We start from the raw sequence: 24,536 nt of genomic DNA on the forward strand, positions 1-24,536 counted from the left end.
ACCTCCGAGGCCTGTGGGCACCTCCGAGGCCTGTGTGCTACCTCCGAGGCCTGTGGGCACCTTAGTCCGGAGGCCACACAGCAAGCTTCAGCACTGAACTCCAGCTGCAGAGAAGGCAGTTCTCTGAGAGTGAGTCTGCATTCTTGGTTTTCATAAGCATCCTGTCTGCCCAAGACCCATGGAAGGATCTGGAGGAGGGTCCGTGAGCTTTGCCTTGCAAAAAGACTTGTGCTGTGCCCTCGTGCTTTTCTGGGTTGGTTTTGAAGTCCTGCTGGACGCAGTGGCTCCTCTGTCTCTCAGAATTCCAGAGGCGGCAGCTGGGCACACCGCCCGCTGCTCCAGCTCCTCCTGAGCTCTGGCGTTCCTCACTCTGGGGGTGCCTATCCTCAGGCCCAGAGGGAGCGGGCCCCTCGGTGGCTCCCTACTGATGTCGGAGTGAGGCCCCCTCATCCACGGTGAGCTGGTGCTGACTGCCCTAGATCGGCCCTGGCAGGGCCTCAGTCTACCATGACCAGTGGGCTCCGGCGGTGCAGGGACATCAAGCTCTAACCTGGACACAGCTCTGGGTTGCAGAGGGATCTCAGCGGTGGCAGGCTGAGGCGGAGGGCCTGCGCGTCTGCTGTGAACTTGCGGCCTCGGGGAAGCCCAGGTGTAGACCCAGGGTGGATCCCGGATGGGTCTGGAGTCAGACAGGTGGAATCTGGAAAGCCAGCTCCAGTCCCAGGAAAGCACCCGTCACGCCTGGGAGGCTCCTGCTAACCTTGCCGGGGCTCCCGTAAAGCGACCACCTGGGCCGTGCATAGCCAAGCCATCCGCCTTCACCCTGGGGACACAGAGGGAAGACAGGAAGGTGGCAGAGGCGCTGGACAGGCCTCCGGGCCCTCTGTCCCCGACACTGCTCAGCAGGAGGGACCTGGGCGTCCGCGTCCTGTCTTCCTCCGGGTCAGGAGCCCAGTGGCCCACGCCGTCCTGGAGGCGTGTGGAGAGGGTGCCTGTGCCTGCTTTCCTTATGTCTCGGGCCTGGGCCCTTCCTGCTCACAAGCTCTCCTGGCAAATCCAGCACCTGGTGAGGCAGGCCGTAAAGTGTCACTGCAGTAGAGACCCGGTCCCTTTCCACGGCTTGGGAGCGGGTGGCGTGCGCTCAGGGCAGCCGGTGGACCGGTGCGCGCACGGAAGCAGGCCTTCAGTGCTCTGTTCTCTGGCCGGCCAGGCTCCCTGACCAAATGTGTCATCTTTTGTTTAAAACCACAATCCAAATGCACAATGAGGTCTCTCATTACGATGCTTAAATCGGAAAATGACAGAGCTGGGCAGCCAGGCTGGCATTATCTCTTGTGCATGTCAGGGGAGCAGGGTGTTTTGAAAGTGGACTCCGGGGTGCTGGCCCCAGGAGGCCCTGCTCCGCCCCTGCAGCAGGAATGGACTGTGTCTGGGCAGTGGCTATGTTGACCTGCTGGAGAGTGGTCTGGAGGCGGCGGGATGTCCCAGCGTTCCGTGGGCTCCGGCGGTGCAGGGACGTCAAGCTCTGACCTGGACACAGCTCTGGGTTGCAGAGGGATCCCAGCGGTGGCAGGCTGAGGCGGAGGGCCTGCGCGTCTGCTGTGAACTTGCGGCCTCGGGGAAGCCCAGGAGCAAGCGCACGGGTGGTGTGTGGGCCCTGGAAGGCTCTGATTTCCCAGGGACACTGCCCTTGGAAGGAGAGTCCCAGGGCTTTCTCACCTGCCCGACTCCCCTCCATCTGATTCCCTCCTGCTGCTTTCTGGCCGCCATGTGCCGGATGCGGAGCGTCTCTGGGACTCGGTCCTCGTCCCTGAGGGGTAGCGGGGTGTTTTTCTCCCCGGATCGCCACGTGGGTTAAGTTGGGTGGTCTGCGCGGAGCCTTGGGACAGCTGGCAGAGCGGGTGCCGGGTGAGGGAGCCAGCTGACTTCGGGACCAGCTCGGCCGTGTGTAGTTGGTTTCGTCCACTGTGGCGCGATGAGCCGGCTGGACCCTGCTTGCCTGTGTTTCAGGTCGTGCAGCAGTGACATGTGTGATGTCAGCCCCGGGCGTGAGGTTTAGAAGCCATTTGCCAGTGAGCAAGTATTACGGCTCCCCCAGGACATAGAGCCAGCAGCTGCCAGGCACAGCCATCCCGTGGTGCCGTCGCGGACAGTGGAACTGCGGCCGCTTTGTCCATGGGTATCTGTCTGGCCCTTGCCAGTGAGCATCTAGGTCGCACCGAGGAGACAGCCGTTTTGCTGTCCTCTAGAGCCTGCAGACGCTGCTGAATACTCGTCTCTTTCTAGGGATGGAATCTCAGCTGAGGTTCCCCAGCAGCGTCCCTGGGTGCCTGTCCTGCGGCAGGTGCTCCGGTGTCTCTCCTCCCCGTTCTCGGGACTGCAGATTCCAGGCGTTTGTGATGCTTGCTCGTTCTCTGAGCTCGGGGCACCCCGCGGAGGGTCAGCGCCACTCCAGTTCCTTTCCCCGTGGACACCAGCTGCCCCTGCAGTGACACTGGGGCATCACAGAGTTGCTGGCCAGTGAAGAGGAGTCAGGCCAGCTCCCAGGCGCCTGAGCCCAGGGTCCACGCTGTCTGGCTTCCTTGGAAGGAAGTGAAGCTGAGAGGCACCAGCAGCTACGCAGGCGGCCTCGGCCTCTGGGTCCCAGGACTCAGCCTTCCCTCCTGTGGCTGCCACGCCCTGCCGGGGCTCCCGTGTCAGACACGGCGTCGCCAGCCTGCGCCTGCACCTGCACCCACCCTCATGAGACGCCTCAACTTGTAGAGCGTGCACTCGCCCCAGAACCTGCGGGTCTGCGGCACGGTGGGTGGTGTGTGCTCGCTTTGTGACTGAACCTGAGCGGCGCGTCTGCGTCTGGTCCTTGGTCCTCACTCCGGCCAGCCCTTGGAGGCATTGAAGGCAGCAGCTCCTCCCAGCACCCTTCGCCATGTTATTCCAACAGTGACGTCACAGTCTGAGCCGGCCGCCTTAGACCATTTCTGTTAGGACGTTCTATCTGTTGACGTCCTCCAGGGTGCAGAATGTGAATTGCGGGGCCAGAGGGCGTTGGAACTGTTCAGCAGTGACGACTCCTGTCTCCGGTGGCTTGGTGGGCTGTGCCAGCACTGTTCTGACCACCTGCCCCAGGTGCCCCACCTGTGGCACGCTCAGAAGCGGCCTCACCACCCAGGGGTTCTAGGTGTGCCATTCGCTGCACAGGATTGCAGCACTTGTCCAGGGCTGGGCTGGCAGGTAGACAGGTAGAGGGTCACCTGCCATGGGCTCCGAGGCTCGGCCTCAGACCTTGCCCTCAGTGCCCTCCTGTGGCCCTGGGTGGGTTTCTCAAGGCTTCTAGGCATAGTGTTCTCTTGGAAGGACAGAACCCATGTCTTGGAGCTGTGATATAATTCCATTATTAACAAGAAGACAAAGCTGGGCGTGGTGGCGCACACTTGTAATCTTGGCATTTGGGAGACTGAGACAGGAGAATTGTGGTTCCCAGATATCCTCCGCTACTTAGTGAGGCCCTTTGCAACTCAGTGAGACCCTGTTTCAAAATAAAAAATAAAAAATAGGGCTGGGGTGTAGCTTGAAGGTAGAGTACCCCAGGTTCATCCCCAGTACTGCAAACCAAAACCAAACAAAACAAAAAACAAGCAGAGGATTATAGGGTGCCCGTAGCTCAGCCAGTGTTCATGGCAGACCTCAGCCCATTGCAGCTGTGTGTGTGTGTGTGTGTGTGTGTGTGTGTGTGTGTGTGTTGGTGAAATGGCAGGAACTCAGCAACTGAGACTGCGGCTGCTGGGGTGGGGTCGTGCAGACCCTGAGAGCTTTGTGCCCACAGGCGTGGTGGAGGGGTACCTGGCTGCATCCTAGCAAGGAGCTGGGTGAGGGCACCAGGCGGAGCGGGAGGCTCGTGTGCGTGTGAAGGCACTGCGTGTGCAGACAGGAGCCTCTGTGTTGCAGAGTGTGATGGGCTGCGTGTGTTACCAGCTCAGCCTGATTGAGAGGATGCTCTGCTTTCTCCTGAGAGTGCCCAAATGAACTTCAGTCAGTCAGCAAGGTTACAGTAACTCCTGGCAGGTGGTGGGCTGAGGATGCAGTCCAGCGCTCTCCCTGTAGCGCCGCGAGGCTGCCCAGGACTGCTTTCTGTGAGGAGCGGCTGGGCTGGCGATGGCTCTGGCATGGGGTATGGTGCCATCCACAGGTCGTGGCGGGGCTGAGGGCTTGGCGCCTGTCACGCGCCTCCTCTGGGGACAGCCAGCTGGGAGGCTCCCAGGCAGTTTGCTTTTCCTCTGATCATTCTTACAAAAGCTTGGCGGGTGTTGGGGTCCCTGGCAGAACCTGGGCCTGGTGTTGGGGTCCCTGGCAGAAGCGGGGCAGGCATTGGGGTCCCTGGCAAAACCTGGGCCCAGTGTTGGCCCCTGGCAGAAGCCAGGTCTGATTTTGGGGTCCCTGGAAGAAGCCGGGTGAGAAAAGCGAAGCCAGACGTTCTGTGGAGAGACACGTTGATTGTTTTCACATCTCTGTTCTGCTCCTGCAGTCTTTATTCGGCGCCGCTGGGTCTTTGTTTGAAGGAGGAGGATGCAGAGGTACTTGGTTTAGGTCCTGATTCCTCCCTGCAGGCACATATGCGATCGAGCCAACTTGCAAGCGGGGTGGGTGGGAGGCAGGGTCTGGCCGTGCGCCTGGGGTTCAGGTGGGCTGGGAGGCAGGGTCTGGCCGTGCGCCTGGGGTTCAGGTGGGTGGGAGGCAGGGTCTGGCCGTGCGCCTGGGGTTCAGGTGGGCTGGGCTCGCTCTGAGCTTGCGTCCTGTTTTGCTCCTGGATGCTGTTTCAGGGGAGATCCCTCAGCGCGCGCAAGGGCACAGCGTGACTGATCATTTCCTTCTCCTCGCAGGGCTATCACACAGAGCCCACACATCGCGAGTGACATTGGCCTGCCAGAAATGTGACGGGAAGTGTCTGCTTTCGGCAGCGGCTGTGGTCTCCTGAACCTGGGCAGCTGACATGGACCAGGGAGAGGCGCCTTCTCCCGTCCCCACAGGTGCGTCGCCTCTGGTGCCTGGGCTTCCGGAGCCACTCAGCTGCTGCCCACTGGGGCTGCGGTTGGGTTGAGATTCCCTGGGAGAGAGGAGGGCACAGTGGGCCCCGGGCCGTGGGCCTCTAAGTGCCCCTGGTCCGTAAGCCCTGCCTGCCCGCAGCACCTCGGCCCCCATGGGTCATAAGTTCCCTTGATCCAGGCTGATCCACTTGGCCCATTCAGTGGCCAGGATGCATGTCCCGGCACACCATGCGGGGATCACTGTCCTCTCTCCTGCTTCCTTTCTCTGGGGGTGGCTGAGGGCCCAGCGGCCCGTCTTCATCCTTCCGGCAGTGGACAAGGACTATGACGGGGGCAGCCACCAGCTAGTTTCTTCCTGTCTCCTCACCAGAGCTCAGTCCCCACAAGAGGGCCAGATGGGGACGCTGGCCCCTGCGCCGGCAGGGAGGGTGGCCTGCGTCCCCAGAGCTTCCTGTTGCCCTCAGAAGACACGGTGGCCTGAGTTCTCAGGGTGTCTGTGGGACCACACCCAGGGCGGAGGGGCAGGTCAGCGGTCTTCTTGCCTGCAGGCCCAGCAGGTGTGGGCTGAAGAGACTGACCTTTGCCCTGCCTGCCCATGCGTGGACGCTATGGCCCCTGGGTATGCTGCATCACAGAAGCGGCTACTGGCAAAGCCACCCCAAGTGAGTCAGGGACCAGAGACCAGAAACAATGCAGGTGTGAAGACAAGATACCGCAGCCTGGTGGGGAGGCACGGCAGGCAGTCGTGAGAGAGCGGGACCCTGCCCTGTCTGCAGGCCCTCCTGTGCCTGTGCAGATCAGACAGGGAAGCCTGCACTGGGAGAGCCCCCAGCGCGCTGCCATGTGGCTGCGCTTGCCCAGGGCACTGAGGACTGGCGGCTGTGAGGAGGTGGTTGCAAGGCTTCTGGGGGGACACTGTGAGCACCCCGCTGGCTGCCAGTGTGTTCCACTCCTCACCCAAGCCATCATCCCCTGTGGGTTTGTCTGGAGGCCTGTGTGGGTCTGACGTCCCCCACGCTCCCTGGGTATGGTCTTCCCCACCAGGCTGAGCTTGACAGGTGTCCACCAGGGCTTCTGGGCTGGGAGCTAACTGTGTTGCAAGGAAGAAGTCCCCAGAGCTCAGCGTTACTCATGTTTCAGGGGGCCTTTCTCTGGAAGTCGGTAGCAACGTGCTGGGCTCTGGTGGGCAGAGGAGCCAGAGGCTGCTGTCTTGTTACAGTGGAGAACGGGCTCCATCACGTGGGCCAAGGGCATGGGGGCTCACAGCCGGAGACAGAAGTGCTCCAGCCCCAAACCATGGTGACATGCAATGACTTTCCGGGGGGCTGTCACGAGGCGGCGGCCGGGTGTCTTCTAGACGAGTCAGCGATATTTTAGATTAATCTCAGTCGTAACTGAGTTCCCACTATTCAGCTAACTCTTGCTCCTGCCCTGAGTGTGCGCACCAGCCCGCCCTGCCCACCCACCCCTGCCCTGCTGGGCACCACTGTCAGGGTCCACCCTCAGTTTGCTTTCCTACATCAGCACGGCCACTGCGTGTAGTCTGTACTTCGTTGCCGTTGAGATGCATCTGGAATCCGGCGTTCACCTGTGTCCTTGGTGAGTCTGCTCTGAGTTCCCGCTTAGCCCACGGCTGTCTTTCTGGTGGCTACTTAGCACAGGCCCACTGTGGTTCATGTTGGGGGAGGGTCTCTCTTCTGTACCTGTGCCTCCTCCGCACACTGCCCAGGCAGCAGCCCGCATGGTCTGCACCAACGTGGACTCTTCGAGGCAGCTCTGTGGCAGGACAGCTGGGCTCCCTGCCTGCCGCGCAGAGTGTAGGGCTGGCAGCTTGGGCAGGCTCCCCAGGCCCTGGTCCAGGTACGTTACCTCCAGGAGCAACAGACGTGGACCAGCCTCTCCTTCTTACATCCTGGGAGGACTGAGCAAATTCGCATCTGTGAGGTCTCTGGAGTCGCAGGTGGCTACAAGCAGTTCCGCCAGCAGTCTATGTGGGTGATGGTGAGGGATACTGATAGTGGAAACTGTGTTAGAAGATACTGCCAAATGTTTCAGAAAGCAAAACTCAGCAGTTGTGTGATTTTAAAGTCATTCCATCAGCAGAAGTCCCTCTCTAATAGCAAAATTCCACCACAAATTATGTTTGGAGAAAAAGAAATCAGTACTACCGGCGAGTTAATGTCCATTCAAGAGAAGTCAGCAGCTATGTACCTGTTGGCTCTGTATTGAGCTCAGGCAGAAGCTGCCCCCACCCCCGGGAGCAGCAGGCCAGCAGGGGGCGCCGGTCTGGAGGGTGGCACTGCGGGCCAGCTAGGAAGCCAGGCGTGCACAGCCTCCTGGTGGCCAGCCATGTTGTATGCAACCTAGTGCCTTTAAAGCACTTTAAAAGAATTTTTTAAACAGTCTTTATTTAAAATAAGATAAAATTATACTGCTTTAGTCACCACTCTCACTCTGTGACCCTGAAGACCTGACGACCAGGACATAGAGAAAGGAGGATTCATTTGCTCACATTTGGAGATTTCTGGAGTTCAGTCCATGTTAGGTCAAGTGAAGTCCGTGGAGCTCAGGGTGTGGCCGTGCAGGAAGCAGTGAGAAACACAGGGCTCAGCGCCCACATCACGGGGGCCGTAGCAGAGCGAGCTGTGAAGGGCGTTCACGGACATAGGCGTAGCCCCCAAGGCCACACCCCAGTGACTCACCCCTTCATCACACTACCTGCCTAGGTCACCGCCCTGCAAGGGGATTCATTCAGTGAGATTCAAGTATACATCACCTCTGAGCATCAGTTAATGAGCTTTTCAGGGGCACTCTGTATCCAAACCATAACACATATTTTAAATCAGATGTGCATATCAGAGTCAAAGGGGTCTTAAAAGCAGCAGGAGAAAAGCTTGACTTTCTTGTGAGCACAGAGATGAGTATTTCTTTGCTCCCGTTCCTGGCCTTTTGCTTCCTTGCCGGTCTTTAGAAGCTGCTTTGGATTTGCAGTGTTCATTAGAGAGGCAGACATCAGAGAGGGGGGTTTGCACAAATTCCAGTCCTCTGTGGGCAGCCGGCCACGGTGTTTGAGGCAGGGAGCCCCCCCCCCACACGGGCAGTCAGTGCTCCCTGGGACCGCGCTGCCTCAGCCCCTCCTGGGTTTTCTGCAGTCACCTGGTGCTCCCTAGGGATCACCCTGGCAGGCGTTTGGGGTCGGGAGCCACTCATCCCTGTGCAAGACAAGCAGATCCCCAAGACAGGCAGATCTGCCTGGCTTTAGGCAGGAGTGTGTAGATGGAGAGGAGAGCTGTAGACAGGGCCGGCTCACCGCCAGGCAGTGTGCTGGGACGGGCCGTGGCAACTGCAGCAGGCAGGGGGATGACCCAGATGGGATCCAGCCAGTGGACAGAGCCCATCTGTGTCTGGCCGGCAGGCGCCTCCCCCTCACACCCCATTCCCTTCCTTCATAACTTTTTTTACTTTTTACTTCGGTCTCCTAAACACTCCTGGGCACCCAGGTGGGCGTTTCTGTGTGTTTGCTTAGAACTCTGTGTGTGTGTGAATGTGCGGGCGCCTGTGTATGTCACATGTGTGTATGTGCATGTGGGTGCGTGTGTGCGTGCACAGGATGTTTGCTTTTGTTTGCTATGGCCTCCATGGACTGGGCAGTTCTGGAGACAGGCACCCACTGGGTTTGCAGTGGCCTCCATGGACTGGGCGGCTCTAGGGACAGGCGCCCACTGGGTTTGCTGTGGCCTCCGTGGACTGGGCGGCTCTGGAGACAGGCACCCACTGAGTTTGCAGTGGCCTCCGTGGACTGGGCGGCTCTAGGGACAGGTGCCCACTGGGTTTGCAGTGGCCTCCGTGGACTGGGCGGCTCTGGGGCCAGGCACCCACTGCGGCGTCTGCACGTTGCACACAGACAGCCCTTCCCGTTCTTTGTCGTCCAGTGTAAAATAACCACAGGAAAAAAGTGGGAACTAGATTTTTAAAAACCCAATGTTTGTAAGCAAATTCACTATTTTATGTATAATATACAGAAAACCCAGGTAGACAAAGAGGATTCTAATGTTATTTTAAGGTATTTTAATATTTTTTTTGTGTGTGGTACCTGGGATGGAACTGAGGGCCATTCTACCTCTGAGCTACAAACCCAGCCCTATTTTTCAGTCTTTTTATTTTTTGAGACAGGGTCTCACTGAATTTACGAAGCGTCTTGCTAAGTAGCTGAGGTTGGTCACAAACCGGGATCCTGCAGGATCTGCCTCCCAAATGTTGGGATTACAAGTGTGTACCACCATGCCCGGCAAGGCATTTTAATTTGAGGATTTTTTTAAAAAAAGCTATGAGATTATAGCAAGTAAAATATTAGGGTTTTTATTTATTTATTGTGTTATTGGAGATGAAACCCTGTGCATTCTTCCTCCAAGCGACACTCCCTGCCCTGTTTTTTATTCTTTATTTTGAAACGGGGTCTCACTGAGTTGCAGAGGGCCTCACTAAGCAGCTGATGCTGACCACAGACTGCGATCCTCCAGGCTCAGCCTCCGGAATCAATGTTGGGCTGACAAATGTGTGCCACCACGCCCAGCAAATACTCTGGTTCTTTAAAAAATAAATTCTGGGTTTTTTATCTTTTTTTTTCGGGTCTGGTGATGGAACCCAGGGGCATTCTACCTCCAAGCTACACCCCCTGCCCTATTTTTTATTCTTTATTTTGAAACAGGGTCTCACTGAGTTGCAGAGGGCCTCACTAAATAGCTGAGGCTATCCGCAAACCGCGATCCTCTGGTCTCATCCTCCCGAATGCTGGGATTACAAGCGTGCGCCACCATGCCCGGCTCTGGGTTTTTTTTTTTTTTTTTTTTATAAAAGTCTACATGAGATAATTTTTCTTTTTTCAGTGCTGGGGATGGAACGCAGGGCCTTGTTGATGATGGGCAAACAATCTGCCACGCAGGACACCACCATCCCGAGAAATCTTACTGTCTGATGTAAGACATGTCATTTCAGCAAATCCCACCCCTCCTGAAGGAGCAGACTTAGGATTCTTACCGAGGAAGTGTCGCACGCGTTCCATGATTCCACCTGGAAGGTCTCTGGGTAGCGGGATGGTCGGGATCATTTTGTGGAGTGAATTTTTGCTAGAGAATCCAGCATCTCCTCTCTCGTGTGCTGTGCAACTGAGACTTGCTGTTTCCTACTGGTTCCTAAGCCTTGGGGAAGCCAACGTGATGTGTGAACAGTGCTGTCCCGCCCTCCCTTCCCCTCCCGCTTCTCTTTCCTGCATCTCTTCCACTGTGAGCTGCAGGACCTGCTAAAGGAGCTCAAGAGGGCTGACCCCTCTGCTGATGGGCTCCCTGCCACGAGGCCGCGCCAGGCCAGGCCAGCGCCCAGCGTCGCGGCCTCTCCCTCTCCTCGCGCTTTGGTTTCTGTCCTTGGACAGGAGGGTACAAATCCTTGTGCCCAGGATAAATGTTAACATTGTGATTTCTGTTCTTCCAGCTTTAGAAAATGAGGTGAAATATGACACTAATAACAATGAAGAGGAGGAGGGCGAGCAGTTTGACTTCGACAGTGGAGATGATGCACCGGAAGCCGATCGCCAGGCCCCCTCGGGCGAGGAAGCGGGGCAAGGGGACGAGGCCACCTGCCCCTCCGCGGGTGAGTCGGGCCCTGGGCCTGCAGGCCCCTGCATGGTGGGGCCAGGGCGATGGCCTGCACCCTCGGGGTGTGAGCCAGGTGTGACCCAGGGCGTGAGCCAGGGTGTGCCCCTGGTGTGACCCAGTTGTGAGCCAGGGCGTGACCCAGGTGTGACCCCTGCGCCGGCCGCTTGTTCTGCATGGTACTCTCCTCACGATTTTCAGTCTTGTGCTTTACCTTTCTGTTTATATTTTGGAGACAAAGATATTGCTGTTTTCTAATAGAAATTGTCTCATCATTTCATCGTATGCTACATAAAATATTAAAATCAATGACACCCGGGAGAAGCCATCTGTGCAAGTTGGGCTTTGTGTCTGGAGCGGGACCCGGAGCTTGGGCTCTGACCTGATACACTGCTGAGCTAGGCTGGGTCCAGGACCAGCCTTGGCCTCCCGAGCCCTGCAGGCCCCTCAGTGTGGTTCCCAACACGTCACATTGCATCTCTTGCCCTGGGAGCCACCAGGCCAAGTGCTTCTCACCTGTGCCCGGAGGTGGTGCTGACCCCAACTCTACGTCTGGGAATGTCTGGATGTCTGAGCATTGGACGGAGCATGCAGGGCCCCCGCCTCCTCCCTACCTGCACCGGAAGGCCCCCATTGTGCCTGCAGTGGTGTGATCCCTGACAAGCGTCCTTCTCTCCGCCCTCCAGGAGGTGAGAGCCAGGCAGGAGCAGAGGCCGTGGTGGTGGCAGAACCCGCCGCGCTCGCAGTCCCCACCAAGGTCAACCCCTACTCTGTCATCGACATCACGCCATTCCAGGAGGAGCCCCTGAGCCCAGAGCTGAACGCGGAGGAGGAAGGCGCGGGGCTACACGTGCCCAGCGGCTACTTGGTGCCAGCACCCTGCGGCTACGCCGTTCCCTCCAGCCTGCCCGTGCTGCCCCCGGCCTACTCCAGCCCTGTCATCATCCGCACCGAGTCTGTGGATGAAGAAGGTACTACCCCGTCGGCCCCGGCCCCGGCACGGCGCTGGCTCAGCAGCCTCTCGGTCTCTTGGCCCATGGTGATCAGGGTTTATTTACAAGGCTGGACAGTGGCCCCCAAGTCAGCTTCCCTGCGAAGCTGAGCATGGGTAAAGAGGCTCACCCTGAGGGTTCCGAACACCCGGCTGGTCTCCACGTCTGGCCTCTGTGCTGTTGGGGCTCCGGCCTTTGCCCAGGGCCGGCCCCAGGCCCCCCCCAGCGTGGCATTCTCCAGGGCTTGTCATTGTCGTAGGTCACAGTTGTGTCCTGACGTCACCTGCCAACCCACACACCTTGCGGTGGGAGCCAGTCCCCAGCTGTCTTCATTCTGGGACAGAGGAGACCGAGGGAGCCAGAGAGAGAGGGGGCCAAGGGGAGGGGATTCCCTTGGCCCAGGGAGCAGGGGAGCATCTGTGGCGGTCAGGAGGAGCCCAGTTCCCCACAGCCACCTGGCCTGGCATGGCAGGCCAGGATGCTTGCTGCCCCTCTGGCCTACGTCCCTCTGGGACAGGGCAGGGCAGGCAGCCTCCGCTTCCCCACCACGCAGGGAGCTAGATGGAGCCCCTGCGGCCCCAGCTGCCATGCCCGACTGGCCCTTCCGTGGGAACTAGGCGTTCAGCATCCCTGTTTCCCCAGAGTGGGAGGAGAGTCGGTGCTTCTGGGCTGGCCCGGCCGGTCGAGGTCGGGCCTCCTGGGCCCTGCCGCAGGTCCTGGTGACCGGAGCGCGTGCTGCCCGTCTGCAGAGCCCGGGCGCACTCTCTCCGAGCTGACACTGCCTTGTTTTTCTGCTGGCTTCCCCAGACACTAGAACTCCCTCAGGCGTGAGGCGTCCTTCTCACGGAAGAGCGCAGCACGTGAGAACGGCCCAGATGTAGACATGTAGCTTACGTGTGTGTGTGAGTTTCTGTAAAGGGTCTTTCCTTTCTGGTTAACAGCAACTGAGAAAACAAATCTTTGAAGAAAACTCTTAGCTGGCAGTGGTGATGCATGCCTATAACCCAGTACTTGGGAGGCTGAGGCAGGAGGATTGCAGGTTCCAGGTCAGCCTCTGCAACTTAGACCCCGTTTCAAAAAATAAAAAGGTGCCGTAGTTGGGGGTAATTCAGGTAGAATGCCCCTGGGTTCAATCCCAGTAACACACACAAGTGTGAGCATGCGCGCGCGCGCGCACACACACACACACACACACACACACACACACACACACTCACACATGATCTTTAATACTGGGAATCGCAGAGGTTCTCAGAATGGACGTTTCCCGCCTGTTTTCTGCTGGGATTTGCCATGATCCTGAGACTGCCACGAACCACATGCTGTTCTTATTCTGTAACCAGACAGCAGGGACTGTCTTCATGTGGGTCCTGGAGATTTTGTGCAAACGTGTTCATTTTAAGGCAATTTGCCCACTTTAAAATTATCTGGTTATTTTAAGTAGTTGAACATGACTTAAAAGTAGCTTATTCTAACAATAATTCAGCATGATTATGAATCAGTTTGCTTTTTTTTTTTAACCACCAACCAAGAGCCAGTAATAATAGTATTGAGGTAAACACTGCCCTGAGTCCTGGATCCAAGGAGCAAGCCCATGCTCATCTCTTCCCTTGAAGAGTAAGGAGCGTGCCAGCCTCCTCCCGTGCTGCGGGAGGTGAGGCCTGAGGCCTGGGCCAGCCTGGCTCCGAGGCTGACGGCCTTAGCCTGGACGGCTGGGGGATCACAGGACTCTCCAGACACACACCCTGGCCAGCACTGGGCATGCCCACGTCCTGCCCACCCGCCAGCCGAGCGGGAGCTGCCTCTCCTCCCTCCGCTCTCCGGCTCCTCCTCGGCCCTTGCTTGGCCATCTACACATCTGCCGGTGTGAAGTGTGTGGACCCTTAGTCATGGGCTCAGCACTCCTGATCCTGGGATGCAGTTGGGAGGAAAATGACCCGAGGGCGCCTGAGGCCAGCTGTGTGTGTGTGTGTGTGTGTGTGTGTGTGTGTGTGTGTGTGTGTGTTGATTGTCACCTATCAATCACTGCCTCTCCCCTGATAGTTGTTAGAGTTTGTAAATGCCCGTGGAAGCTCAAATGGAAGAGCCTTTGCTTCTGTTAGCTGTGGTCTGATTTAGCTGCTTGTCTGTGTATTTCTTAAGACCTTGACATTTCTGATTTTATTATAATCTTGTTTTCAATATGTTTTATCTAAAAGCTAAAATTTTAAGTGTGGGTTAATCGTCTTTACGAAACACCAGGCTGTCGTTATAAGAAGGGGAAACAGGAACTCATCCTCAGGGCACCAGAGCAAAGGCACTTTTTGTTTCTGTCTTAGCAGAAAGTCCGGACGTCCTGGAGGACCACCGGTGTAACTCCGTGAGCTCCGAGGACCCGGCACACAGGTAGCTTGGGGCGGGCCCTGTTCCCACGTGCTACGCTTGCTGAGCCCATAGGGCTCTCAGGCCCTTCCTGCTGTGGGTCCCCAGAGAGCCTGACGTGGGCGCCTCTGAGCCTGCGGGGTGGAGTGGCAGCCATGGCGCCAGGCGGAGCCCCAGGTTGGTGTGGCTGGTCTTCACCCTCACCCAGTCTTTCTCCTCTTTACTCGTTAAGGATTAAAGCATCCCAGACAGGAAAGCCTCCTGAAAGCCAATGGGCAAATAGAGAATTCGGTCAAAAAGCTGATCAGCCAAGAAAATTCATTAGAAATCACAATTGTGTGTAATTAAAATTAGCACTGGTGTCTTTTTTTTTGTGGGTCTGGGGATGGAACCCAGGGGCATTCTACCTCCAAGCTATACCCCCAGCCCTATTTTTAATTCTTTATTTTGAAACAGGGCCTCACTGAGTTGCAAAGGGCCTCACTAGCTGAGGCTGTCCACGAACCACGATCCTCCTGTGTCAGCCTTCCGAATGCTGGGATTACAAACATTCCCCACCACGCCTGGCTCACACTGGTGTTTTATCACTAGCAACATAAAACTCACTGGGAAATATGTTGATTGAAAGAATGAAGTTTTGTAGAGCCGGGCGTGGTGGCGCACGCTTGTCATCCCAGCATTTGGGAGACTGAGACCGGAGGATCGCGGTTCGTGGACAACCTCAGCTACTTAGGCCCTCTGCAACTCAGTGAGACTCCGTTTCAAAATAAAGAATAATAATTAGGGCTGGGGGTGTAGCTCAGAGGTAGAATGCCCCTGGGATACATCCCCAGTACCGCAAAAAAAATGAAAAAAAGGATGTCTTGTGAAGAGAAAAAGTATAGAACGTAATGTGTTGAAATGCTCACTGGTTTTTGAGAGCATGAAGATTAAAAATGTATGAATCATAAAATACTTGCTATCTTTTTCTAAGCGGTAAATGTGCTATAAAAATAAAATGTATGGCCGGGCGTGGTGGTGCATGCTTGTAATCCCAGCATTTGGGAGGCTAAGACCGGAGGATCGCGGTTCACGGACAGCCTCAGCTACTTAGTGAGGCCCTCTGCAACTCAGTGAGACCCGGTTTCAAAGTAAAGAATAAAAAATAGGGCAGGGGCTGTAGCTCGGAGGTTGAATGCCCCTGGGTTCCATCCTCAGACCCGCAAAAAAAAAAAAAATAATAATAATAATAATAAAATAAAATGTATGAATCCATTTAGGAATAACTTAAAATACCATTTCCCCTTCTGATTATCTTACTGATTGTTTTATTTTGAATTTTGGTACTAGGCATTGGATCCAGGGGTTCTATCTCTGAGCTGCATCCTCAGCCCTCTTGATTTATTTGTTTTGAAACAGGGTCTCGCTTTGTTGCTGAGGCTGGTTTTAAACCTGAGATCCTCCTGTCTCAGCCTCCCAAATGTTGGGATCACAGACGTGCACTGCCACATCCGGCCTCTTATTTTTTTTAAATGATTTTTTGAAAGCGTAATCTTACACTTAAATGGTTCAAGGATCGTGCTCTGTGTGTGGTCCGTTCCCAGCTGAGCAGAGTTCATTTTCTCACCACGCCCACACAGCCATGGCACAGACACGGTGAGCGGGTCCTTGGGAAGTCTGTGCAGACCCCTTGTGGCCTCACTTTCTGAGCTTCGCTTCCCCACAGCCACCCACAGTGTGAAGTGTTGACGGGGAACTTCCAGAACGGGCTATTCACAGTGTTAGGTGGCACTGACTTCTGAGAGGTGTAGGGCATTTCGGATGTCCTCCCTGGGACGTCCGGCAAATCCATGCCAGTGCGCCACCTGCCGACTGGTCACTCGGGAAAACCAGCGCGCAGAGGGTCCAGGCCCTGCGCGCAAGGTCTTGGAACGGCTCCCAAGGGAGAAGGTGATGGTTGTACCGTGCTCTGACCAGAGCCTTGCCCCTCAGCCTCCCAGTCCTGAGTAGCCTGCTCCCTAGAACGTTCAGGAAGAAGGCAGTGCAGGCAGGGGAGCGCTGCCCGCGCTGGGCCGCCTCCGTCCCTGGCTCTGGGAAGCCGTGCTAACGCTTCAGCATGCACGTTTCAGAGAGCTTTCCCGGGTGTCTGGACACAGACGTGCCCCCACCCATTTCCACTCTCTTCTTCCCACTGACTCTTTTACATAACTGCTACTAGGGTTACCTTCGCGAAGTGCCGTGGGGAGGCGCCGCCCAGGGTCCCGTGAGTCTGGTCTCGTTCTGGACAAAGCCTGGCGGTGGCGTCCCAAGGCCTAGGGCAGAACCCAGTCCCGCCTGGCCTGTGACTCGCTGTCTGCAGGCGAGGCGGCCTGTGCCTCTGTCCCACCAGCCTCAGGGGCAGCTTGTGTAGTCGGAGTCATTGGCGACAGTCACAGTGAAGGCTGGGCCTTGGGACCTGCTGTAACCGTCAGCAGGCACACAGCGTGCCCACGCCAGGCCCCAAGCGAGAGGGTGCAGGGGCCTCGCCTCATGCTGACCCCGGCGCTTTCTTGCAGTGGCGACCAAGGCAGCAGAGAAGGCAGCGCGCTGGCCCGCTGGGCAGCCGACCCCGCCAACACCGCATGGATGGAGAGTGAGTACCGCCACCCGGGAGCCCAGGCATCCGCAGCGGCCCCATCACAGTAGACCCTTTAACAGCAGTTACTTACTTGGAATAGTAACCGAGGCTGAACATGCAGGAATCTCCCCAGGGCTCCCTGCACCGAGCTCGCACCTCCTGACTGTGTCTTTAGTGCAGATTTGCTTCTGTCTGGAGTCATAGATGGAGCTGGTGCTTGATTTGCAGGCCGCAGCCAGCCAGTCTCTGCGTCATCGGCTCAAGACTCCAGGAGAGCCCTGTCTCCACCTCACAAGGTGGTTTTGCCTGGGGGGGAGGGTGGTCCAGCCAGGTGACCAGATCCTGACTCCACCTGTGGCTTAAGAGACTGAGATGTTTTTAACCAGAGTCACTTGCTTTTAAATTTTTAAGGGAAATGCCAAGATGACTTCCTAAATGTGCCTTTTTTTTTTTTTTTTGGTGGTACTAAGGACTGAACCCAGGGGCATTCTACCTCCAAGCTATATTCCCAGCCCTATTTTTAATTCTTTATTTTGAAAGAGGGTCTAAGTTGCAGAGGGCCTCACTCAGTAGCTGGGGCTGGGTGCGAACCTGCAATCCTCCTGTCTCAGCCTCCTAAGTGCTGGGATGACAGGCGTGCCCACCACGCCCGTCTCCTAGCTGTGCCTGTTTATGCGCAGCTGCCCACCCACTTGTCTTACCTGATCACCTGAGCTGTCTCCATTTGCTAGATTATTTCTGGGAAGGCTTCAGTCTGGCTTTAGCGTGACTTTGTCAGGACAGAGGCCCTCGTGTGATTGGATGGCTCCGCCTGGGGCTGTCCAATCGGGGTCCCCACAGACGAAATCATTGTGCTCTTCGCCAGCAGTTCTATTTTCTCTGTGGAATTTGTCTGGATTCCTCCCATTGCTTGTTTTTGCCTCAGTTAATTAGAATAACTGCAGCTGGAAGTGAGCTGCGTAAGCTCAGAGCGGGCCTGCCTCCGTGGGCAGAGCCTGTTCTCCGCTGCCCTGCTCCCTGCCCAGCTCCCCCAGCCCCAGCCCCGGGTGCCTCCGGCCTCCGGGCAGCCGCTGGCCAGGGAGGTCCAGGTGCATGTCTCACCCTGTGGATTTTTACGTACCAATACTTTGTGATTTGGATGGCCTTGGGCAGAAAAGGTAACACCCCTAAGCGAGTACTTAAGAAAACAAACCTGAAAGGTCCTTGCATGAAGGGACACATTGAAGTCAACTTAAGTCTGCTGCTCGGAGGGGATGCATTGTCTGCTGCTGTTGCCCCCTGCCCCTCAGGGACACTTACACAGAACAGAACGTCTCGTGTAACACAGGTGGACCACCTTACACACCAACCTTTAGTGATGCAGCTATTTTGCACCTCTAGGGTGCATGTACCCCAGAGGCATGTGTTCTTTTTTTTTGTACTAGGGACTGAATTCAGGGGCATTCTACCTCCAGGCTACATCCCCAGGCCTATTTTTTATTCTTTATTTTTGAAGAAGGGTCTCATTAAGTTCCAGAGGGCCTCAAACCTGTGATCCTCCTGTCTCGGCCTCCCAAGTTCTGGGATTGCAGATGTGTGCCACCACGGCCGGCTTGGCATTGCTTCATTTTGATGGCTTCCCATTTTATGCAGCACCAGTGGGTTCTCTCTTTATTTTTGAAACTCTGTACCTCCTCTCTGTGGGCCTTTTTGTATATGAAAATGCTTTCAACTTAACTCATGAACTCAAGGATGTTCGTGAGCGAGCCATGTAGAGAGGTCTGGTCGAACACAGTCCTGGGGTCAGTTGGCCTGGACCATGAGCTCCTGTGGGTGATACTTCACAACTCCTCCATCCTGCCCTAAAAATAATGCTTGTCCTCTGTGGCCATGTTACCCGCCCTTCTCAAGCGAGCTTCTGAGCCAGTCGCAGGAGACGGTGGCGCACAGAGTTCCAGCTGAGCACAGCTGGTTCCACTCCATTGTTTTTGTTTTTTTCTGTGGGTCTGGGGATGGAACCCAGGGGCATTCTACCACTGAGCTACACCCCCAGCCCTGTTTTTCGTTTTGTGTTTTAAAACAGGGTCTCGCTGAGTTACAAAAGGCCTCACTAAGTAGCTGGGGCTGGCCGTGATCCTCCAGTCTCAGCCTCCCGAATGCTGCCCCTCCACGCCCACCACCACGCCCGGCTTCCACTCTGTTTTTAATGTTTCCTAACTTTCCTTGCAGATCCGGAGGAAGCAATTTACGATGACGTTCCCAGGGAAAATTCAGACTCGGAACCAGGTTTGCTCTTGACTGGGACTGATTTTGGGGGGTTTGGTTTAGCAGGCTTCCCCCTGGGTGCACAAGTGACTCTGGTGTGCACACCATCCCTGGGGCTCAGCACGTGGGTCTCCTGGACTCCCGTCTGCGTGTCATGGTGACACGTGGCTGTGACGTGCAGGACACTGGTGTGGTCATAGCACTTGACGCAGAAAGCGCGCGAGGAAGGAAACCAGGAGGAAGGAGGTGAGGAGGCCGGAAGCACAGCCCCGTCTAGTGAGCAGAGGCGAGGGAATGCCAGAAAGAGCCGCTGGGAAGCTTCTGGAAGTAAAGGTGTAGGTCCTCAGGGCGCAGAAGTAGAAGTGTGCTGCAGGACTGAGTAGTGTCAGCCCCCCTGTCAGCGACTGCCGCCGGAGGAGCCTCGGAGCGCCAACTCCACAGCGAGCTCTCCAGAGCGGCGGGGGGCGGCCCTCTCGGGGAGCCGCGGCAGCGGGGCCCAGGGCCAGAAAAGGAGCCCCCCGGCCCCCGCTTCCCTCCGCACCAGCCAGCACGGTCCTTTGGGAAGAGAAGCTCCGGACCCGGACCCGGACCCAGACTTGAGGTGCCCCCGGCAGCTCTGAAGGCGCCTTCAGCGCTGTACTTCCAGGAAAACGGCCCCAAACCCAGAAGGAAGTCAGGAAGCAAGAGAGAAGCGTGCGTGACCAAGACGGCAAACTTGTGGGCACAGATCGGTGGGCGCCTGGGGTGCCCGGAGTCTGCCCAGGCTGGCGGGTCGGCTGGGTTTGTCTGGCCACCACCCATCAAGTGTGTGTCTCATGGCAAGAGAGAAGATAACAGAAATACATTATTAAGTTCCAAACCAGCAGAGCAAAGCCCAGTCTGGTCGAAAGCTAGAACATACAGATGAAGGCAGAATAGCAAAATAACACGAGAAAAGATAGCAGAACAAGTCCCAGTGTATTGGCACTTAGAGAAAATAGAGAGTGGATACATTGCCAGGAAAAGAAATTCTCAGGTGAATAACATGGAAAGCTAGCTGTGCTCCGGTGAGGGAGACAGCAGCGCACAGAGGCGTGGAAGGGATGGCGGAGCAAGCAGCTCGCGGTGCAGCGGGCGTGGCCGTGATGGGTGAGGTGCTGTGCGCTTCTAGGTACGGGGGCACGGTTCATGAGGAGATGGCCCGGCTCTGCGCTTACAGGGGCCTACAGCAGAGCCTCCAAGGAGATAAATCCCAGGACTTCAAGGCCAAGATAGGAGGTTCGAGGCCAGCCTCAGCAACTTAGTGAGACCCTCAGCAACTTCCTGAGACCTTGTTTAAAATAAAAAATAAAATAGGGCTAGCCCAGAGGTAGAATGCTCCTGGGTTCAGTCCCTAGTACCAAAAAAAAAAAAGAAAAGAAAAGAAAAGAAAAAAATCTGTAAAGCAAACTGATGAAGGTGTAATCAGAAGTAAGGAAGCTCATAGTTGTAGTGGGAGCTCTTAACCAACTCTCTCCACTACTGTTGGATACTGGATACAAAAATCAGTAAATGTGGAAGCCATCTATAGAGTCTTGAAGCTAATGCTTTTTTATTATCCATACCTTCAAATACATGAAATATTTCTAAAATTATATAGAAGGCCTGAAAGAAAATATTTACAAATGCTAAAGAACTCATCCCAGTGCGTTCTAGTGAAAGCTAAAGGCCTCATTCCCTGACAACCACCCGGTGAAGTCAACAAAACACAGACACAAACATTTGGAAATTAAAATTCGCAGTCCTGTGTAGGTCATGGTCAAAACAGAAATCAGGAAAAAATTTGACCTGATTAAAGACTTAATAGGATCGATTTAAAATAATAAGCTCATAGACATATTGGCATATGTTAAAAATAATACATCCTAGCGAGCTCAGATCCAAGTCGGCTACATGAAGAGAGTGAAGAAGACGGCCGGCAGAAGGAAGCGGCACCGGCAGAGCTAGGCTGGGGCGGCAGAATCTAGAGGGTCTCGTCGGCAGGCACAGGGGCAGGCGCCAGCGCCTTCCGGGCCACCTCCCTGGCTGCCTGTCACCGACAGGGAGAGAGAAGCCGTGGGGTGTGGGGTGGCGGGGCCGGGCGTTAACTGGATCTGGATCTGCGGCTGGCTTTTGCTGCCCGTGAACGTGTGCAGGGCCAGCAGGACAGGCTTTAGGTGGGCAGCAAACATGCCTGCTACTTGAGGCTTTTCACGTATGTCAAAAGTTCCACAGTTAAGTGTACTTGAAGCCAAGCAGATGCACTAAGCTCAGCGATTCCTTCTAACCCTCATCTTGAAGGTGGCGCTTCGGGAGGGCGGCTGTGGTGGGCTGTGAGGGTGGCTGTGTCCGAGGAGCCGAGGTCCACGATGCTTCATCAAAGTCAAGGTCTGAGCCGGGCGTGGTGGTGCACGCTTGTAATCCCTGCACTTGGGAGGCAGAGACAGGAGGATTGTGCAGGTTCAAAGCCAGCCATGCTGGCTTGAGACCCTGTTTCCAAATAAAAAAGTATAAAAATAGGTCTGGGAGTGGAACCCGGAGGCAGAAGGGTTTCCAGGAACCCCAGTACCACCAAAAAAAAAAAAAAAGTCAAGGTCTGAGTGCCGGGGGAGACTGAAGAAGCCACCAGAGGGATGAAGACCACCCAGGGTCACTTTTTTTCTGTTTTAAATTGTGGCAAGGCACATATCATAGGAAAGCCACCATTTGATCCTCTGTAGAGTCCAGAGGCACCGAGCACATTCTGCACTGCAGATTGTTCTAGAACTTGGGGCAGGCCCAGGACTACAGCCAGAGAGCTGGGAGAACCGGCCTTCACTGGCCTCAGCGGGAACTGCTCCACAGGCCCGGGTTGAGTCTGGAGTTTCAGAAGCCAGGAGTCTGCACTGGGAGCTGAGGAGGGCGCGGTGGCTCACTGTCACAGACAGTTGAGATGCTCGGAAGTCCACGGAAGCCCTGCGTGTGCCTGCGGCCAAAGTCTACACTGCCAGGCGGCACTGCTCTCTCGCGAGAGGGCTGGCGGTCAAGGCTCCTGCGGGGCCTGAGATGTTGGGGCTCTTGTCTCTCCTAAGACCAAAGACAGACACTGTTGGACCATCCTGAAATGCAATTCGTGGCAAGTAGAGACTCAGCCAGACCCCGAGAGCCCTGGCACGGCGCGGGATGGTCAAGGCTCCTGGCTTAGAGTTCTTTCACAGGTGTGTTTGATGAACACAGACGTGGCTTCCACTCTCAGACGGCCCGCAGTCTGACCTGGGGGAGAGTTACCCGTGAGAACCACACGTGCACCTCCCAATTCGTCGTCCTCTGTGTGGGCCAGAGGAGTTGCCAGTGCAGGGGGCGGGGCAGGAGCGTCCTGGGGCTGTCTGGGATGCCTGCCCTGCTGCCCTGTGTCCCTGGGTGCCTGCTGGGCTCTGGGGCACTTGTGGTCATCCTGCTAGGAGGAGGACCTCTTGTTCGCTGCGTGAGCCCCAAGTGTAGCAGCTGGCCAGGGCGTCTCCATGAGCGACCCGCGAGGCCTTCCCAAAGCTCCCGCTGCCTGGACAGTCATCCTTAGACACCTGCGTGTGGCTCCCATGGCTCGTACCCTTCAGAGGTTCTCTCAGACACTTGGAGGGTTGTTTTGTATTCTGAAGGAAGCAGTCTAAACTCAGTGGGAAGATGGTACGAGGTGAGAGTGCGTTGAAGTATCTGGGTTTAAAGCAGCGAGACATGTCTAATTGCTCATTTCCAGTGGAAGCAAACTTTGCTTTTGAGCCAGGCATGGTGGCACACGCTTATAATTCCCGCACTTGGGAGGCTGAGACAGGAGGATCGTGCAGGTTCAAAGCCAGCCTCAGCTACTTAGTGATGCTCTCAGCAACTTAGTGAGACCCTGTTTCCAAATAAAATATAAAATAGGTCTGAGAGTATAGCCCCGAGGTAGAAAGCCTCTGGGTTCCACCCCAAGTACCACACACAAAAAAAACAAAACTGCTTTTGAAGTCCCCGTATGCACAAGGCTTGCTTTATCCTGGAGAACGTAATTATCAGCGCCTAATAACTTGTGGTTGAAGGCCAGGTGTGTTGCAGCAAACAGCGTGAAGATGTGTATGTGATAAGTAGAACAGGCCGTGATGAATGTATTTTAATGCGTGGACATCCCATCTCTATAGGAACCCCTCCCTCTCGGGAGGGAGGCTGCCCCGGGTGGGCGGCAGGTCTCCGCTCTGGCAGGAGCTGTCTGTCAGGTGGTGCAGCTGAGCCCAGGACATCCACAGGGCACAGACTGTGAAAGAAAGATGTGCACCTGGCCCTGGGGATTTTCAAATGAAGCCCCTTTGTCATTGTTCTTGGTGACATAGTCCTCATCACTTCTGAAATGAGTGATGTCATGAAGCCATTTAAGTAACTAGCAGCTTATTTAGAAGTTTTATTAGACTTTTTACCAAAATTGTTAGCAAAAGTGCAGCTGTTTAAAGTGAGCATCACTGAGTTGGGCCTTCAGTGGCGCTCGCCTGTCCCTTCGGGGAACTGCTCACCCGCCGCCTCTCACCTGCCGTCAGTCGTCCTCGGCGTCTGCCTGCCATCGCCTACACACCACGCGTCTACCTCATCTTTTTATATTTCATAAACTTCTCTAGTATTTTCCTTCATGGAAAGCTTGCTATCGCTAGAGTAGTACGTGGAGTAACTGTGGTGGGGTCTTACAGACCGGGGATCCCTAGGGTCTGGGTGGGCCGTGGGAGCAGTGGGACCTCACACTTCACGGCCCACGTGGAGGAGGCTGAGGACCAGCGCCGCTGAGGCGCGCCAGAGCGGAGCGTGGCTGCCTCCCTCCCTCCGTCCCTCTGAATTGTTCTGATAGCTTCTACCACTGACCAGACTGCACGGCGAGCCAGCAAGCAGAGTGAGCCCTGCATGTCAATTTAATTTCACCCTGCAATTCGTGCCTTTTCAGATGAAATGATTTATGACGACGTGGAGAATGGAGACGGAGGTGGAAACAGCTCTTTGGAGTATGGGTGGAGCTCCAGTGAGTTTGAGAGCTACGAGGAGCAGAGCGACTCCGAGTGCAAGAGCGGGGCGCCCAGGTCCTTCCTGCGAGGCGGCCACACAGCGCAGGTGCGTGGGTCTGCGGAGCGGACAGATGCTCTCCTGGCGTGAGGCTGTGAACGGCTGTGAGGTGTGTGCATGCACGTAGTACTTGAATGATTACCCCTTGACACGTTGGTGCAGTTTGGGGAGAATATGAGGTATCCACCAATTAAAAGATACCTTAGCTACCCTTTGGGGAGAATATGAGGTATCCACCAATTAAAAGATACCTTAGCTACCCTGGGATTATCTCTTCCTAAAGAGAACTTTTATTTCTTGTGTAAAACTGCAGTTAGGGTCCCGGGAGGAACTTGGGAGCCTCTAAGAATGAGCTGCAGAGCTGGGTGGAGTGGGGCGGGCCGGGCCGCCTCCTGGGCTCAGCCTGCTGTGAAATTGTGGGTGAACCAAGTATTTTGTTGGTGGGGTCTCTTCTGGCCATCTACAGTGGGCTCATAAGTCCTGTTTTAGTCAGCTTTTCTATTGCTGTGGCCGACTGCCCGACAGGAACAACCTAGGGAAAGAAAGCTTATCATGGTTCCTGGTTCCTAAGGTTCAGTCCATAGTCAGCCAGCTCCCAGGC

The 24,536-nt window shown here is 55.8% G+C and overlaps 1 protein-coding gene across 1 annotated transcript in view; it reads left to right on the plus strand.

The window, feature by feature from the left end:
* Positions 1-4,987: 4,987 nt before the first annotated feature.
* ARHGEF10 (Rho guanine nucleotide exchange factor 10) overlaps positions 4,988-24,536 on the plus strand; it is a gene marked incomplete at both ends in the record, with an annotated part of 69,100 nt that continues 49,551 nt past the window's right edge. Inside the window, 7 exons of the mRNA XM_080710903.1 lie at positions 4,988-5,024; positions 10,536-10,688; positions 11,395-11,661; positions 14,001-14,067; positions 16,578-16,654; positions 18,848-18,904; positions 23,820-23,983. Of these exons, the coding sequence (XP_080567029.1) occupies positions 4,988-5,024; positions 10,536-10,688; positions 11,395-11,661; positions 14,001-14,067; positions 16,578-16,654; positions 18,848-18,904; positions 23,820-23,983 (822 nt within the window). The remainder of the gene's footprint in view (positions 5,025-10,535; positions 10,689-11,394; positions 11,662-14,000; positions 14,068-16,577; positions 16,655-18,847; positions 18,905-23,819; positions 23,984-24,536) is intronic.

Source organism: Muscardinus avellanarius (genome assembly GCF_963383645.1).
Source record: "Muscardinus avellanarius genome assembly, chromosome: 14".
Taxonomy (NCBI): Eukaryota; Metazoa; Chordata; class Mammalia; order Rodentia; family Gliridae; genus Muscardinus; species Muscardinus avellanarius.